General features: G+C 38.2%; 1 protein-coding gene across 2 annotated transcripts in view; it reads left to right on the forward strand.

The window, feature by feature from the left end:
- The window catches only part of mahj (LisH and WD40 domain-containing protein mahjong), a 490,280-nt gene that overhangs the window by 411,073 nt on the left and 60,269 nt on the right, over positions 1-18,938 (forward strand). For both annotated transcript variants that reach the window (XM_090400879.1, XM_090400880.1), the window contains exon 35: positions 8,976-9,069. In XM_090400879.1, the coding sequence (XP_090257005.1) occupies positions 8,976-9,069 (94 nt within the window). The remainder of the gene's footprint in view (positions 1-8,975; positions 9,070-18,938) is intronic.

The following is an 18,938-nucleotide window of genomic DNA, read 5'->3' on the forward strand; positions in this document are numbered from 1 at the left end:
GAAGAGTGCCCATAAACTTTTACGAACTTCAAATGAATTTCTTTTGGCGTTAAACCTTCTTTTACAAAGAATTTTATAACTGCACGATCCTCAATTTTATCCCTTTTAAGGGATACAGACAACACTTTTGCTTCTTCAGACAGCTGTATAAAACAAACTACTTGATAGAATGACTTGCCATTTCACATGGATGCTTATGACAGATGTACCAACTTAGAAGAAAAAAAAAATCTTGTCGATAGTTTTGCCATCTATGGTCAAGGCCGAGAACTTTTCAGACCACCTGTGTACAAGCTATGTTCTGCAAGGAGCAGCATGAGTTTACTAAGGGAAGGTCATGTTTTAGCAATTTGCTCATTTTTATAATAATGTTACAGCCAAGTTGGATAAAAAGAATTTGATGCACTATGATAATGTTGGATTTTGCTAAGGCATTCGATAGGATATTACACAAAAGTCAGTTGCATAAACTGGAGAATTTGGGATTGGAATATAAACGCTTGACTTGGATCAGTGGATGGTTGACAGACAGACATCAAAAAGTGGTATATGGTTGGTGTGAATCTTCCAGATTTAAGATGATGAGTGGTATACCTCATGGTTCAGTTTTTGGCCATTGTTGCTCAATCTATACATTAATGACATTAAGAAGGGTCTTACAGGAGATGGTCAATTGTTTGCCAATGATATAAAAATAGGCAGGGCAATCAGGGATCCTACTAATATCCAGCACTTACAAAATGATTTAATTAGGCTGTAAATTTGGGCAAAGAAAATGGCTGTCTGTTTAATGTTAGTAAGTGTAAATTATACACTTTGGTGTGATGAGATTTCCAGCTGCATAGTATAGAGGCTAGGGATCTAACATAAATCTTAGTATAATAATAAAAGTGGATAAGAATTTGAATTTCAATGGTCATTAGCAAAAGTTGCAAATACAACTCAGAGGATGATTGTGATTTTGAAGTGAACCTTGCCATTTAAGGATAAGGAAGTCATTTTGCCTCTTTATAAGGCGTTGATAAGACCCCGTGGATTATTGTGCACAAATTTGGTCTTCCTAGTTCCAAGGAGATATAGAAACTGTAGAAAGGGTGCAAAGAAGAGTTACAAAGATTATATCTGGATTACAGGATTTAGATTATGAGGACAGATTGTGGGCATGTGGATTACAGACTCTGGTTAACAGGAGGAAGAAGGGCAATATGATAGAGGTCTATGAACTTTTGAATGGGTTATAGGATATTGTCTGATGAACTTTTTTGTTATTTGGAAGGTGGGGATAGAACACAGAAGCATTCATGGAAGTTAAGTTTGTTTGCAGTCAAGAAAGGGATAAGAACTAGGGTTTTTCTGTCACAGAACAGTGAGTGAATGGAATAGTTTGCTTTTAGTAGGTGAGTGCATCTGATGTGAATGAATTTAATTTAAGGTATGACAGCTGGTTTGGATGATTTATAGTCCTTCTCAATGAGTCCTTGACTCCCTGGAGTTCTCAGATATTAATAATAATAATAATGTTATCCTGCATTCTTGTTATGTGATTTTTCCATTCTACTTTCTGTTTTTGGATTCAGTCATTTATTGGCTGTATTTTACAGTTTTCTCTGATCTGCGAGTTCCTAAGTTCCACTATACTCCATATAGTGGAATCACTATATGTGTTTCCTATAGTGAGAGAGTTGACAAAATGAAGTACAAGAACAAGCAATAAAAGCTCATAGAATATTGTTGCACCTTCAATTTTTCTTAATGTTTTCATTTCAGTAGTTTCATTGATTTGTCTAATTTTTGTAGTTGCTGCAAGTTTCTGCTACATATGCTAGTATTGGCCTAATTACTCCTTTGTAGATTATTATTTTTGTTTCTTACTCATGTTCTTATTCTTTCAGATGAGGCTATAGAGACATCCAGATATTCTACAAGCTTTTATTGCTTGTTCTTGTACTTCATTTTGTGTGATGCCATAGTTTATTTCTATTCTTAAATATTTTATCTTGCTGACTTCAATAATTTTCCCTTTGATTTCTAATTTACATCTTATGGATTCCTTGGCAGTTGTCATCAATAATGGTAGGGCATTAGCTCAGAAGCTTTAATCAGTTACCCACATTTCTTTAAAGGCCATGTGGAGGTCTCCTCTGAGTTATCTAGCTTTGACCCTTATGCAACTGCATATAAAGATTTAAGTTCCAAAAAACCTTTGTGCCATCCTGTTATAATAAAAGTACCGAAGGTCATTTGAAAGCTAGAAAAAAAATAAATATAGTTGAGTAAGAAAGAAGGGGGAAAGGGGACTGATATTGTACCCTGTTATAGTATCTTTTACATTTTGTAAATCTTCTAAAAATACATATGACATTTCTGAAAATTTCAGAGAACTTTGAATGTAAACTTGACATTTACCAAGTAAGGCCACTATAAAGAAATGTTTGATTGAATGATGTTTATCACTCTCCAGCCTACTCTTTGACACAAGACTTTTTTATGTCTTGCTTATTGGAGGCTTGAAGTTTCTTGATGGAAAAAATACCATGCCTGATCTCTATAATAGAGAACCAGATTATCAAGCCTTAACCCACTCTTAGTAATTAATGTTCAGTAGTAGGTTTATAACTTTTATGAGTATAATTCACATTGAAAAAAAAAAAAAATCACTGATAATATACAGTGCTAAACATCTTAGCTAGTGTTTGTAACTGGTCCTCTTTTCATCAATCTCAATGGGGACCAAAGAAATTAATTCTTACTGTGGTCAGTTTGCTGTGTAAATTTTCTTTAGTATAGTATTAAAGCCTGGATTTTGACGTAGTCCCTTTAATATTTTGTTATACTGAGCAAGCTACTATACAGTCGGCTCTTTATATTGTAAACACTGTTGTAACAAACTGCTGGAAACTCCTGATCTCATATATACAAAGTTATTCAAAAAGAAATTTTTCTGTAGCAAACTGTCTGCTATAACTAACTATTCTTGTGATCACTGAGAGTCATCTGTAGCTGTGTTTCCTATAGTGAGAGTTGACTGTAATATTAGTTATAATTTCCATTTGTGTGATTGTTATTTTTATTGATTAACTTTTTTTAAATCCAGTGTTTTATTACCTGATTTAGTCTAGTTTGGTAGGCAACTGGCTGGTATAAATAAATTACATTTAATTTTATTGTCTATTAAACTTTTCAGTAAATAAACAAATATGGTGTGGCTTAGAATAGTGTTACATTTTACTCATAGACAGGCTTATACGTTCGTTATGCATTTCTAAATCACTTAGGGAATTGAACAACGTAGATCCGAATATAAATTAAATTATACTTTAAATAAATATTTCCGATATTTTGGCAACGTCACGTTGCCATTTTCAAAAGGAACTTACAAAAAGGCACGTGCATGCAGGCACTACAACACAGTAACTGAGAATGAAGATATGAAGCTATCGTTCTCCTAGAAGTCCTGATGGTGCCCTCTAGCAGGCTAAGTAGGTGTTCTTGGCCATTGGGCTGAAGGTCTGCTGATGTATGCCTCCCAAATTTGGGGCAGTCGCATACAACCAAATTTGTTGAGGTTTGGAGAATTTCTTAGGGCTGAGGCTGATTCCATAAATAGTCTTTCGTATTTGTATTTGCTATGGTGTATTACTGTAGCTTTCTTCCACCGTATTCTGTGGCGTGTATCCAGAGCATGGTCTACAAGACCAGAATGGCTATACTTGTGAAACTGGATGTAGTCCTTGTGTTCAGAAATTCTGATATTCGCTGTCCTGCCTGTTTGGCCAAAGTATGACAGTTTACAACTGCAGGTAGGTCTAGGGGAAGTGGTTGGTCTTTGGTGGAGCAGATAAGGGATGCCAATTTTCTGTAAGGCCTGTAACAGGAGGTGAGGTCATGTTTTTTTTTAAATTTTGGTAATTTTTTCCGAGGTGCCTCGGATGTAGGGAATGGTGATGGATTTAGAGTAATCTTTGTTGTGGAGGGGGGCTGTGGTTTGTAGGTCTTAATATTTTTTGGATTTTTTTTTTTGGGGGGGGGGGGTAGCCATTGGCTGAGAAAGTGTTGAGGATGTGATTTAGTTCAGTGTTTAGGGCCGTGTCGTTAGAACAGATTAGTTTAGCCCTGTTGTATAGTGTTTTCACCACTTCATATTGTTGTGTGTGTGTGTGGGGGGGGGATTGTTGGTGAATGTATCTGCCTGTATGGGTGGGTTTTCTATAAACTGAGAAAACCAAGGTTCCATCAGGCTGGTGGGTGACTAGTGTGTCTAGGAAAGGGAGGCTGTTGTTTTCCTCTTTTTCCAGGGTGAACTTGATTCTGGAGAGGAATGTTTCAGAGCCATGTGGCCAAATAGCGAACACATCATCAACGTAGCGAAGCCATGTGGTTAGTTTTTGTGGGGCAGAGGCTAAGGCTTTTTCTTCAAAGGTCTCCATAAAGAAATTGGCGAAGGGCGGGGAGAGTGGTGAACCCATGGCTGTCCCCTCTATTTGTTTGTAGAATTTTCCCTGCCAAAAGAAATAGCCTGAGTTCGTTGTGAACTGAAATCGGGCTGAGATATCAGGAGATACCTCAACAAATTTGGTTGTATGCGACTGCCCCAAATTTGGGAGGCATACATCAGCAGACCTTCAGCCCAACAGCCAAGAACACCTACTTAGCTCGCTAGAGGGCACCATCAGGACTTCAAGGAGAACGATAGCTTCATATCTTCATTCTCAGTTACCGTGTTGTAGTGCCTGCGTGCACGTGCCTTTTTGTAAGTTCCTTTTGAAAATGGCAACGTGACGTTGCCGAAATATCGGAAATATTTATTAAAGTATAATTTAATTTATATACGGATCTACGTTGTTCATTTCCCTAAGTGATTTAGAAGTGTTACATTTTAATTGTGTTATTTTAGAACTTAACTAATATTTAGTGAGACCTACGAACCTCAGTTTGCTGCACACAGTACTAACTATTCTTGTGCTCGCTAAGAGTCATCTGTAGCTGTGTTTCCTAGTGAGAGTTGAATGTCATATTAATTATAATTTCCATTTCTGCTGCTGTGTTTCCTATAGTGAGAGCTGACTGTAATATTAGTTATGAGAGTGGACTTGAAAGTATTGTTAAAGGTAGCGAAAGAAAAGAGTGACAGAGTTAGAATGGTGAGTCTGTTACCGCGGTATGACAGAGAGGAGTTTAGAAGGAGGGCCATAATCGCAAATGACATTATGCGCAGGTTATGCGGACGGTGTGGTGTGGAATTCGTGGACGTGTGGAATGAGTTTGATGGGTGAAAGGACTTATACAAGATGGATGGCCTGCATTTGAATGGACTTGGTGTGCGGAGACTGGAAAAAGTGTTGCTGAATGAAGTGAAAATGGATGTGCAGAACCAGGGAAACTAGAACTACCAAGGAGGGGGGAAGTGGATATCCAGACATCAGTGAGACAGTTGAGTGTAAAAATGTATATAATATACCTGAGCCAGCACTAAGGACAAAAAATGGGAATGGGACATTTAGAATAACGCATCAAGATAGGGGTGGGGCAAAGGGATCACTGCAATTCATGTATACTAATGCCAGGAGTATTAGGAACAAGAAGGAAGAATTTTTGGCCTTGATTGGCTCTTCCTGGCCACAGGTTATTGGCATTAGTGAAACATGGCTGATGGAAGATGATATAGTTAGTGGGATAGAATGTGTAGGTTATAGTATGTTTAGGAGGGACAGAGAGAATAAAATTGGGGGAGGGGTATTATTGATGATTGCTGATGAATTGCAGCCAAGGAGAATATAAGTTGTATTGCAGGATAGTGAAAGGAGCTCATTTGAGGCTATTTGGTGTGAGATTAAGACTGGCAGAATAAAATATACAATTGGGTGCTGCTATAGACCAGGTGATGGAATAGATGGTGGAGATAGTATGCATAGGGAAATTGATGAAATGAGTGGAAGTAGGGTAATTATTATGGGGGATTTCAACTATGGTAACATTGATTGGAAGGAAGAGAGGACACATGTGAGGAAGGAAATGGATTTTATTCAATTATTAAGGGATAACTATCTGAAACAGCATGTAATTGAAAATACTAGGGGTGTGAGAGTGCTTGACCTGGTAATTGCATCTCAAAATTTGACTGTAATGAATATGACCATGTTGCCACCTATTGATGAGAGTGATCATAAGGTCTTGACCTGGGAGGTGGCTAAAGGTGTGCAATTTGTGATTAAGACAGGGTATATGTGGAATTACCGTGCTGGCAAGTATGACAAGCTTAGGAGATTGCTTGGATCAGTGCCATGGCATGTACAACTGCAAGGGCTGGACGTCGATAGAGCATGGGAAGTGGTCAAAGAGCATTTACAGGAGGTTATGGCTGATTGTATACCTAAGGTCTGAATAGTGAAACAAGTAGGGGTTAAATGGATGAATAACACCATTAAGCTTGAGCTGCAAAAAAAGAAACAACTATGGAGGGAATTTAAAGAAAGGGGTGACCTGCAGGCACACGAACGGTATAAAGTGCAGGCCAGAAGGGTAACGAGTGTGGTAAAAACAGCAAAAGCCGATTATGAAAGGAATCTAGCTATGCAAGCAAAAGAGAATCCCAAACAGTTCTTTTAATATGCTGCAAGCAAGAAAAAAACTGTACATGGCAAAATGATTTTAAGGAATGACGATGGTAAAGAGTTGACTGAACCAGTTGATATAGTGGAGTTACTGAGCACGCACTTTGCAAAAGTATATCATCCAGGTGGTGACGTTGAAAAAATGAAGGAACCATTAGTTTATACGGGAATTGTGATGAATGAAGTGGAGGTGAATAGTCTATTACAGAACCTTAATGTGAATACATCTGTGGGATTGGATGATATACTGGCACGGGTCTTGCATGAAGCGGCTAAGGAATTATCAGTGCCCTTGACCATGTTGTTTAATCTGAGTCTCGGGTCTGGCTTAGTCCTGAAGGCTTGGAAAGAGGGGAAAATAGTTTCACTGCATAAAGGAGGATCCAAGACTATGGTTGCAAATTACCGACCGATCAGCATATCAGGAGTCGTCAAGGTCTTGGAGAAAGTAGTCAAGGGAAAAATACAGGAATGGATTGATGAAAATGAGATACTGTACAGAGGACAGCATGGCTTTGTGAAGGGTAGATCATGCCTCAGTAACTTGCTCAAGTTTTATAACAAGGTGACGGCTGAACTGGATAAGGGAAATGGGTTTACAGTGATACTGCTGGACCTGGCAAAGGCGTTTGACAGGATACCACATGGAATTCTAATCCGTAAACTACAACATATGGGAATGGATATAGGGTTGGTGAGATGGATAGCTGGGTGGTTGATGGAGAGATATCAAAGAGTAGTTTATTCAGGAGTAGAGTCCAAAAGACGGCCTGTGACTAGTGGTGTGCCACAGGGTTCTCTTCTTGGACTACTGCTGTTTAATCTGTTCATTAACGATATAGGGAACGGTCTAAGTGGGACAGTTCATTTGTTCGCTGATGATGCAAAGTTGGGTAGGGCGATAGTGAATGCAGAAGATGTCAAAGTCTTGCAAGATGACTTAGATCGATTGGAGTTCTGGACTAAGGAGAATGGATGCCAATTTAATGTGACAAAATGTAAGGTTATGCATTTCGGAGTGAAAAGATTAGCAGCAGTATACCACGTTGGTGGAACTGTAGTCCAAGAGATTGATGAGGCCAGGGACTTGGGAGTGTTGGTGGATAGGGAGATGAAGTTTAGGGGACACATTGCGAAAGTAGCTAAATAGACCGCGCGGTTAGCCTAGTGGCTTTGCACTTCGCAACCATATGCCTGGGGAAGGAGTGTCCCAGGTTCGATTCCCATTGTAGACGTGAGGAATTTGAGGATCTTCCTCAGGCATAGCCAATTTAGCCGGTCTTGGGCGCGGTCAGTAGGGTTTTTTCCGCCATTTTATCTAGCGTTTTTCATCCCGCAAACAGGCAAACCGGCCCCATGAACATACGCCTCTACAGTCAAAAATATATCTCCCCCCAGCGGCAGACCAGGCGACGGGTCGGTTGGGAGTAGTACTAACAAGAAGTCGCATCTAAATTTAACACGCGGACCCTGCATGGGAAGCGGGAATAACGGGTAGTAGAAGAAGAAGATTGCGAAAGTAGCTAAATCAGCTCATCAACTCACTTGGTTGTTGAAAAATACCTTGACGAGCAGAGACAAGCCAGTTATTGTACCTCTGTACCGAGCCCTGATAAGACCTCATCTCGACTACTGTGCCCAGATTTGGTCACCTCGGGTCCTTCTTGATGGGGAGGTGGAGAGGATCCAGAGGCGAGTGACTAAGATAATAGCAGGTCTATGAAATGAACCATATGAGAACAGGTTGAAGATTTGTGGGTTGCAGAAACTAGTTGATAGGCGGAAAAGGGGAGATATGATTGAGACATTCAAATTGCTAAAAGGATTCTATAGGATTAATTCAGAGGATATTTTTGAGATCAGGACTGGTGGTGGGAGAACTAGGGGACACCCATGGAAGCTGGGCAAGAGCGTGGTTAGCAGGGGTGTTAGAGCTGGGTTCTTTACTTTTAGAGTGGTAAATGAGTGGAATAAGCTGCCAGAGTCCGTTGTGGGTGCTCTGACAGTGAGCGAGTTCAAGGCAAGGTATGATAGATACCTTGTGAGAATGTTGAACAGTTGTGTGAACATGATGTTTAGGGCCTCCCTCGATGAGTCTAAGGACTCCCTGGAGTAGCCCGTAGTAATAATAATAATAATAATAATAATTTCCAGTTGTGTGATGTTATTTTTATTGATTAACTTTTTTTAAATCCAGTGTTTTATTACCTGATTTAGTCTAGTTTGGTAGGCAACTGGCTGGTATAAATAAATTACATTTAATTTTATTGTTTATTAAACTTTTCAGTAAATAAACAAATGTGGTGTGGCTTAGAATAGTGTTACATTTTAATTGTGTTATTTTAGAACTTAACTAATATTTAGTGGGACCTACGAACCTTCCATTTGCTGCACACAGTACCTGCCTTAGACCAATGTCAGATCACTTTCAATCATACAGGGGATGTAATTTATGGAGGTAAGTGTATATGATTTTCATGATTTTATGTACTAATACTTTCTATTAGAAAGATTTCACCAGTTTTTTTCTTTTTTTTGTTTCAGTCACCCCTATTATGTCGATCTGGTACTTATCTAATTCCTCAGCTAGCTCAATTTCTTTGCCATTCAGGCTTCTTATGTTGATTGTACCGATCTTTAACTCTGGTGATGTTGAGTTGGGGTGTGTTTTCAGATTTGTTCCAGTAGCTGACTTTTAGCTGTTCGCCCTGGTTCCCTGGCGAAAACAATGGGGGGCCTTGTTTAATCGGGTGACGCCCCAGCCGGCATGAAATTTTGTCATGTTGTACCATCATTTTTTATTTTGGTTTAACCAATAAGAATACAATTTGGTCGGCTAAATCCCAAATTGCCAGCCCATCCTCGTTCGTTCAGTATCCAAGTAGATACCCAACAGGGTGCACCACGAGTAGGTGAGGATTGGACATTAGGTCAGAAGCCCTGGTCGGTTCTCTGCATTCCTTTAAAATCTATGTGGAGGTCTCCTCTCAGTTATACAGCTTTGACCCTTACTGGGCAAGGGTGTTAGAGCTGGGTTCTTCACTTTTAGAGTGGTAAATGAGTGGAATAAGCTGCCAGAGTCTGTTGTGGGTGCTATGATGGTGAGTGAGTTCAAGGCAAGGTATGATAGATACTGTGAGAATGTCGTATAGTTGTGTGGACATGATGTTTAGCACCTCCCTCGATGAGTCTAAGGACTCCCTGGAGTCGCCCGTAATAATAATAATACAGATATCGAAACGTCAAATGTTACTTTCCTAATGTTTAGTAAAGTAATTATTCTGATGTGTGTTGTGTCTCCATAAAATTTTCACTACGAATGAGAGTTAGTTAATCAGCACAACTGTGTTTGCTGTCCAACTGTTTGTTGGTTGGAATGAACTAACAATGTTACAAGAATACAACAGTATTTTTATATAATAACAACATTCATTATCACGGCAATTAAATTCAAAATCATTTTAGCATATGAATTGTGGGCAGTTTATTTAATAAATCCTCACCATCACATGACATTTATTTATTATAGACTTTGCAGCCTCTTGTGTGTGGGAATGATTTACACACGCACATATATAAATTTTCATTTGTAACATATAAGATATTGGATATATATAACATATAGGATATTGGAGTCTTGACAAGTAACAGACTGATTTGGAGGAAAATTGTAGATAGGAAGTTAGTAATGATGTAAATTTTTTTATATATAGTACTATCATATCCCGTACACCCCTGGAGGATACATGGCAGGAATTTGATGATGATGATGGTACTTTCTATTATTAGCATTGTATTTTATCATGCATTTTGTAACATTACATAAGTCTCTGTTAGTTTTGTTTGTATTTGTATATCTCTGTTCTGTCTGGACAGATTACATTGAAATGTAGTAGATCAGATTAAATTTGTCAGGTGATTTTCAGTTTTGTAACTTCCCCCTCAGACCTCAGAATGATACAGAATTATATGTTACAAATGAAAATTTATATATATATATATATATATATATGTGTGTGTGTGTGTAAATTATTCCCCCACATGAGAGGCTGCAAAGTCTATAATAAATAAATGTTATGTGAGGGTGAGGATTTATTAAATAAACTGCCCACAATTCATATGCTAAAATGATGTTGAATTTAATTGCCATGATAATGAATGTTGTTATTATATAAAAATACTGTTGTATTCTTATAACATTATTAGTTCATTCCAGCCAACAAACAGTTGGACAGCAAACACAGTTGTGCTGATTAACTAACTCTCATTCGTAGTGAAAAATTTATGGAGACACAACACACGTCAGAATAATTACTTTACTAAACATTAGAAAGTAACATTTGACGTTTTGATCTCTGTATTATTATTACGGTCGACTTCAGGGAGTTCTTAGACTCATCGAGGGAGGCCCTAAACATCATATCCACACAACTATACGACATTCTCACAGTATCTATCATACCTTGCCTTGAACTCACTCACCATCATAGCACCCACAACAGACTCTGGCAGCTTATTCCACTCATTTACCACTCTAAAAGTGAAGAACTCAGCTCTAACACCCTTGCCCAGCTTCCATAGGTGTCCCCTAGTTCTCCCACCACCAGTCCTGATCTCAAAAATATCCTCTGAATTAATCCTATAGAAACCCTTTAGCAATTTGAATGTCTCAATCATATCTCCCCTTTTCTGCTTATCAACTAATTTCTGCAACCCAAAAATCTTCAATCTGTTCTCATAAGGTTCATTCCATAGACCTGCTATCATCTTGGTCACTCGCCTCTGGATCCTCTCCACCTCCTCTCCATCAAGAAGAAACCTAGGTGACCAAATCTGGGCACAGTAGTCAAGATGAGGTCTTATCACGGCTCGGTACAGAGGTACAAAAACTTGCTTGTCTCTGCTCGTCAAAGTAGTTGATGAGCTGATTTAGCCACTTTATGTGCCCCCTAAACTTCATCTCCCTATCCACCAACACTCCCAAGTCCCTGGCCTCATCAATCTCCTGGAGTACAGTTCCACCAATGTGGTATACTGCTGCTAATCTTTTCACCCGAAAATGCATAACCTTACATTATGTCACATTAAATTGACATCCATTCTCCTTAGCCCAGAACTCCAATCTATCCAAGTCGTCCTGCAAGATTTTGACATCTTCTGCATTCACTATTGCCCTACCCAACTTTGCATCATCAGCGAACAAATGAACTATTCCTCTTAGATCCTTCCCTATATCGTTAATGAACAAATTAAACAACAGTGGTCCAAGAAGAGAACCCTGCAGCACACCACTAGTCACAGGCCATCTTTTGGACTCTACTCCTGAATAAACTAGTCTCTGATATCTCTCCATCAACCACCCTCCTATCCATCACCAACCCTATATCCATTCCCATATGTTGTAGTTTACGGATTAGAATTCTATGTGGTATCCTGTCAAATGCTTTAGCCAGGTCCAGCAGTATCACTGTAAACCCATTGCCCTTATCCAGTTCAGCCGTCACTGTGTTATAAAAATTGAGCAAGTTACTGAGGCATGATCTACCTTTCACAAAGCCATGCTGTCCTCTGTACAGTATCTCATTTTCATCAATCCATTCCTGTATTTTTCCCTTGACTACTTTCTCCAAGACCTTGACAACGACTCCTGATATGCTGATCGGTCGGTAATTTGCAACCGTAGTCTTGGATCCTCCTTTATGCATTGGAACTATTTTCCCCTCTTTCCACACCTTCGGGACTAAACCAGACCCGAGACTCAGATTAAACAACATGGTCAAGGGCACTGATAATTCTTTAGTCGCTTCACGTAAGACCTGTGCCGGTATACCATCCAATTCCACAGATGTATTCACATTAAGGTTCTGTAATAGACTATTCACCTCCACTTCATTCATCACAATTCCCGTATAAACTATTGGTTCCTTCATTTTTTCAATGTCACCACCTGAATGATATACTCTTGCAAAGTGCTTGCTCAGTAATTCCACTGTATCGACTGATTCAGTGAACTCCTTACGATCGTCATTCCTTAAAATCATTCTGCCGTGTACAGTTTTTTTTTTTTTTTGCTTGCAGCATATTGAAAGAACTGTTTGGGATTCTCTTTAGCTCGCATAGATAATTTGCTTTCATAATCCGCTTTTGCTTTTTTTACCACACTCATTACCCTTCTGGCCTGCGCTTTATACCGTTCGTGTGCCTGCAGGTCACTGTCCCCTTAAAATTCTCTCCACAGTTGTTTCTTTTTTTGCAGCTTAAGCTTGTTGGTGTTATTCATCCATTTAACCCCCTACTTGTTTTACTATTTGGACCCTAGGTATACAATCAGCCATAACCTCCTGTAAATGCTCCTTGACCACTTCCCATGCTCTATCGACATCCAGCCCTTGCAGTTGTACATGCCATGGCACTGAACCAAGTAATCTCCTAAGCTTGTCATACTTGCCAGCTCAGTAATTCCACATATACCCTGTTTTAATTGAAAATTCCACACCTTTAGCCACCTCCCAGGTCAAGACCTTATGATCACTCTCACCAATAGGTGGCAGCATGGTCATATTCGTTACAGTCAAATTCTCAGATGCTATTACCAGGTCAAGCACTTTCAAACCCCTAGTATTTTCAATTACATGCTGTTTCAGATAGTTATCCCTTAATAATCGCATCAAATCCATTTCCTTCCTCACATGTTTCCTTTCCTCCTTCCAATGAATGTTACCATAGTTGAAATCCTGAAATTCCCCATAATAATTACCCTCCTTCCACTCATTGCTTCTATTTGCTTATGCATACTATCTCCACCATCTATTCCATCATCTGGTCTATAACATCACCCAACTGTATATTTTGTTCTGCCAGTCTCAATCTCACACCAAATAGCCTCAAATGAGCTCTTTTCACTATCCTGCAATACAACTTCAATTCTCCTTGGCTGCAGTTCATCAGCTATCATCAATCCTCCAAAATCCTCCAATAACCTATAGCCAGGAAGAGCCAATCAAGGTCAAAAATTCTTCTTTCTTGTTCCTAATACTCCTGGCATTAGTATACATGAAATGCAGAGATCCCTTTGTCCCACCCCTATCTTGATGCATTAACTATCCCATTCCGATTTCTTGTGCTGAGTACTGGCTCGGGTACATTATATACATTCTTACACTCAACTGTCTCACTGATGTCCGCATATCCACATCCCCCCCTCCCTCCTTGGTAGTTCTAGTTTCCCTGGTTCTGCACATCCATTTTCACTTCATTCAGCATGTTTTCCAGTCTCCACACACCAAATCCATTCAAATGCAGGCCATCCATCTTGTATAAATTCTTTTGCCCATCAAACTCATTCCACACGAATTCCATACCACACCATCTGCATAACCTGCGCATAAAGTCATTTGTGATTATGGCCCTCCTTCTAAACTCCTCTCTGTCGTACCGCAGTAACAGACTCGCCATCCTTACTCTGTCACTCTTTTCTTTTGCTACATTTAACAATACTTTCACATCCTCTCTCGTAAAAAATTTATCTCCTTTCAATTCATTCATACCCACCACAACTATCAATTCTTTCACCCTCTGTTTTTGCACTCAAATACTCTCACTTACATCCTTAAATTTCGCACTCGGTAAGTACGATTTAGTTAAACTCCCATCTATCACTCCTCTTAATAACGAGTCACCATACAACACTCTTTCCTTCATTTCAGAAACTCTCCCACTCTTAAGCTTATTTTTCCTTTCAAACACTTGTTTATTTCCGTTTGCCGAGGCACTCTGGAAAGAGTTTTGCAGGTGCTCCAACTGCCACTGTACACTGTGTATCACTGCACACAACCTAGCGATGTCACTCCCTACAAATAATTCCTTATTTTTTTCATCATTTAAACCATTTTCTCTCTCTCTGTATAGCTGCTTTCACTCTCTCTCTTTGATCACCGCTCTCATTGCCATCTTGTATAACATCGCAATTCCCTATCAAGCCACTATTTTCACTCATTCTGGCTTTCTTCAACCATAACTATCTCATGACCTGACAGACACTTCGATTCCTCACTTTGCTTACACTTTCTGCACATTCTCCCACCACTATCACTTTCCATCCAAACTCCAGCCTCCTTCAGGAATGCATACATCCCACACACATCACATTGGACAAACTCTCTCACATTACAGTTTTTGAACAAAGGCGCTGTATTTTTGGACGCCATTATCTTATGTCACATTGGCGCCATGTGCTATTCTATGAAACATATCATTAAAATACTAAGTTAAATAAAACGGAATTCACACCAAAATTACACAGACACAACAAGCTACCAAAAATAAACAATACTACGTTAAGATTTAAACCAATATTCCAATTTTCACTCAAAATTATATTTAGCTTTCGGGAGCTCTATGAAAACACTACACATCATGTAGCCCTCTAGTGGCAATAAGTATTGGGGTCATCATTAGGTAAAATACATATGTATAAGATACAATCTACATGACACTGCACTATTCAAAAGTATGATGAATCTAAATGCTTGTTACTCGTTTAACCTAGCCTGACCTCTTGTGGAAAAAAATTAACTAAAATAAAAATATTAAAAAAAAATTAATAAAATTAAAATATAAACAGAACTACATTAAACATTTCTAAAGTCCTCTCGTATTGTGATTTTCTTCTGTTTGGGCTTGTTCTTGTTACTATACAGATTGCAGATGGGTCTTCCACATTCTTGGAATGATTAAGCCATCACTTTTGTTCAGGTTTGGATTCAGCCAAAAAATTGGCCGTTAAATCCTTAAAAAATAACAAAGACAACATGATTACAAAAGCAGATTAAGGTAATGCTATCATTGTCCTCGATCAGACAGCATACCTATAAAAAATGAACCATTTGGTATCCGACCTCAACATGTACCAAATGATGAACTACAAACCACATCAAAAAGAAAGTAACAGAATTAATCAAATCATTGATCACGTGGCCAGAAGAAACAATCAAAAAACTAATACTGCGTTATGCCTGCACTCCCAGAATTTATGGCCTGCCAAAAATACACAAAACAAACACACCACTGTTGTGTCCACTTTCCATATTAAATCTTGAATCTCTATATGAAACCGTTAAAAGTGATATCTCTTCTGCATGGGTCATGTGATATCTCTATCATACAAAGAAATAGCCTCAGGGTAGAGCCAAAACTTAGAATTATTAGATTAAAGATAACTCAATCAAGAAGTAAGTCAGAAGATATATTCATGTGACCTAGGGTTGCAATCGTAGCCTTTACCTTACTCGGTTAAATTCCCACTCAGATCCGTAATAAGTTTCATAAGTGATGCATCGAATTCTATACGCAGATACATATATTTAGTTAAATTCAAGCAAGGTTTATTTGTTTCTTAATTTACAGCTTAATATACAAGAATATTCATCATTCTAAATAAGACACATTCTAATCTGTATCAAATAATAAGCTTAACTTCATCAGATATGATCTCTGAATACACTTTTCCTTAAGTAATTCACGCTAAATTAAATCATTCTATATCATCTAGATTACCTAAATTCCATTATTTAATTTCTATACTATCAACTGGTAACATTAACCATTCTTCAACATACAAAGATTCAAATTCATTTAGTAACTATTCACTCATGACTTCTTATAAAACATGCATGCTACAGTCCTGACCTAAAATTGTATCTGAGTCCTTCACTAATATAGCTTCACATATTCAGATTACATTCATATAAATAACAAACTTTACTTATCTCCACTCTATGGTTCCTCTATCCGTCTGCATCTGCTTTAGTCTATCTTCTGTTTCATTAGGACATTTCTTTGTTTCCTTCAATCTACCTCAGGTCAAGACTTTACAGTAATCATCAGCTTAAACTTCGGGATGCATGCTTCTGCTGACCTTTCAATGGCATGGTCTGCCATTACCTTCCGGGAATCTAGGACAGAGTCTCCCGCTGTAACATCGTCCTATTCTTGAGGTATCATTCGGCCGTCCCCGAACCAGCACCAAGCTAAAAAAACTCACTTCTCGAGGAAACGTGAGAAGTCCACACGACGAAAGACCAAAAAAACTGGGGGGATTCCTAACCCTTTTATACGTTCACCCTATCAGTAAACACCGCAAGCTCACATGACCTCATGACGTTCGTTCTCTGCCTGCTTGTTTACTCCACGCGACCACCAGGGGCAATTGTCAGCATGTCCTTCAACCTTGAACTAGCTTTCACACAGAATACGTTCTATTGTTTCTTTTACAATTTATTCTTACAACAAATTTATTATCAACACAAAACCATAACTCTCTTAATTTACACTTTGTCTCAGACAACTTTCCTTTATACATATTTATCTAAATTCCCCTCCCCTTTTTTTATCCTTTTTTTTATTATAAATTCTCTTTGAGCTAGTTAATTATTTCTTTCTTCTTAAATCAATGTATTCAATATTTTCTAAAATTCACAACAATACCTACTTAGAAACAAGCACGTGTACTTAATTATTTTACAAGGTTTTTACTTCTTTGCTCGTTAAACCATGATAAGTGGAATTTTAACATTCTTAACTTATCAGAGTATAACACCACTATGACCGATAATTGAAGGAATCAACAGCCCTAATTATCACCTGGCCAAGAAATTAGCGGCGACACTCAAGAAGTTGGTAGGTCACTCCCCCTCCTTCATAAAAAATACACAACACTTCATAAACAAAATTTAGGAACATCACATCAACGAAGATTTATTAGTCACCTTTGACATTATTACCCTTTTCACTAATGTTCTGATCAATGATACTATTCTTCTCTTACAGAACATATTTCCACCTGACATCACAGCCTCTCTTTGCCCACATATTTTGCTCTGGGTATTTTGTGTGGCAAAATAATTTTTACCTACAAAAAGAAGGTACGGTCATGTGCTCCCCCCCCCCCCAATAGGATTTATGGGGGGGTAATGATATTTTTGCGGTTTGGCCCCACGGTTGCAAACATTAAATACATTCCTAAGCCACCTAAACAAACGACATAAACATATCCAATTCACCATCAAAATTGAAAACAACAACTTTCTTCCTTTTCTAGCCACACTCATCGCACGTCTACCTTCAGGCTCTCTCCTTTGCGGTCTACCGCAAACTTACATACACAGGCCAATACATACATAAAAATTCATTCCACCATCCATCTCAAAAACTAGGAGTCATCAACACCTTCAAACACAGAGCCCTAAAAATTTGCTCCAATGAACAAGCTCTGAACCAAGAATTTGAAATCATTAATCAAACATTTGTAAAAAATGGCTACAATAAAAAAAACAGTCCACAAGATCCTCCATAAAAATGCCACTAAAAACAAAAAAGATTACAAGAATGCCATAGCTGTACCCTACATTAGGGGAATTTCAGAGAAAATAGATAGAACACTACTTAAATTCAACATTAAGACTACCTTCAAATCCCTGACAAAATTAAGAAATTTACTTAGTTCTTCCCAAGATCCTATTCCATAATTGGCCACCCAGGAGTTTGCAAAATTCAATGTACCTGTAACTTACCTTACATAGGGGAAACAGGATGCACCATCCCAATCAGAAAAGATGAACACAAATGACACATTAAATACCTCCATTATGGTAAAACAGGCCTATCAGACCACGTACTCCAAATATGCCACAGGAATGACTGGAAAGGCACCAAATTACTACAACCCCACCAAAACCTAGTTTGAAAGAAAATTCAAAGAAGCTTGTGAAATGCAGAAACATCATTCAAATCCAAACAAAAATGATGGATTAATCATTCCAAGAATGTAGAGGACCCATCTGCAATCCATGTAGCAACACGAACAAGCTCAAACAGGAGAAAATCTCAATACAAGAGGACTTTAGAAATGTTTAATGTAGTTCAGTTTATTTTTTATGTTAAAAAAATATTTATTTTATTTTATTTATTTATTTATTTTTCCACAAGAGTTCAGGCTAGGTTAAATGATTAACAAGCATTTAGATTCATCTTACTTTTGTATAGTGCAGTGTCATGTAGCTTGTATCTTACACATAGGAATTTTCCCTGATGATGACTTCAGTACAGAGGTTAAAACGTCGAATGTTGCTTTCCTAATGTTAAGTAAAGTAATTATTCTAACACGTGTGTTGTATCTCCATAAATTCTTCGCTATGAGTGCAGACCACCATATAACCTTAAAAGAAAGGAATGATTACCTAACTGATCAGTTTTGATGACAAGAGTGCAGAAGCTTTTAGAAAATCTATAATAATCCAAAATCTCAAAACGTCGAATGTTGCTTTCCTA

This window comes from Typopeltis vanoorti, chromosome 11 (assembly GCF_054136105.1).
Source record: "Typopeltis vanoorti isolate ZY-2024b chromosome 11, IOZ_Tvanoo_1.0, whole genome shotgun sequence".
In the NCBI taxonomy this organism is placed as follows: Eukaryota; Metazoa; Arthropoda; class Arachnida; order Uropygi; family Thelyphonidae; genus Typopeltis; species Typopeltis vanoorti.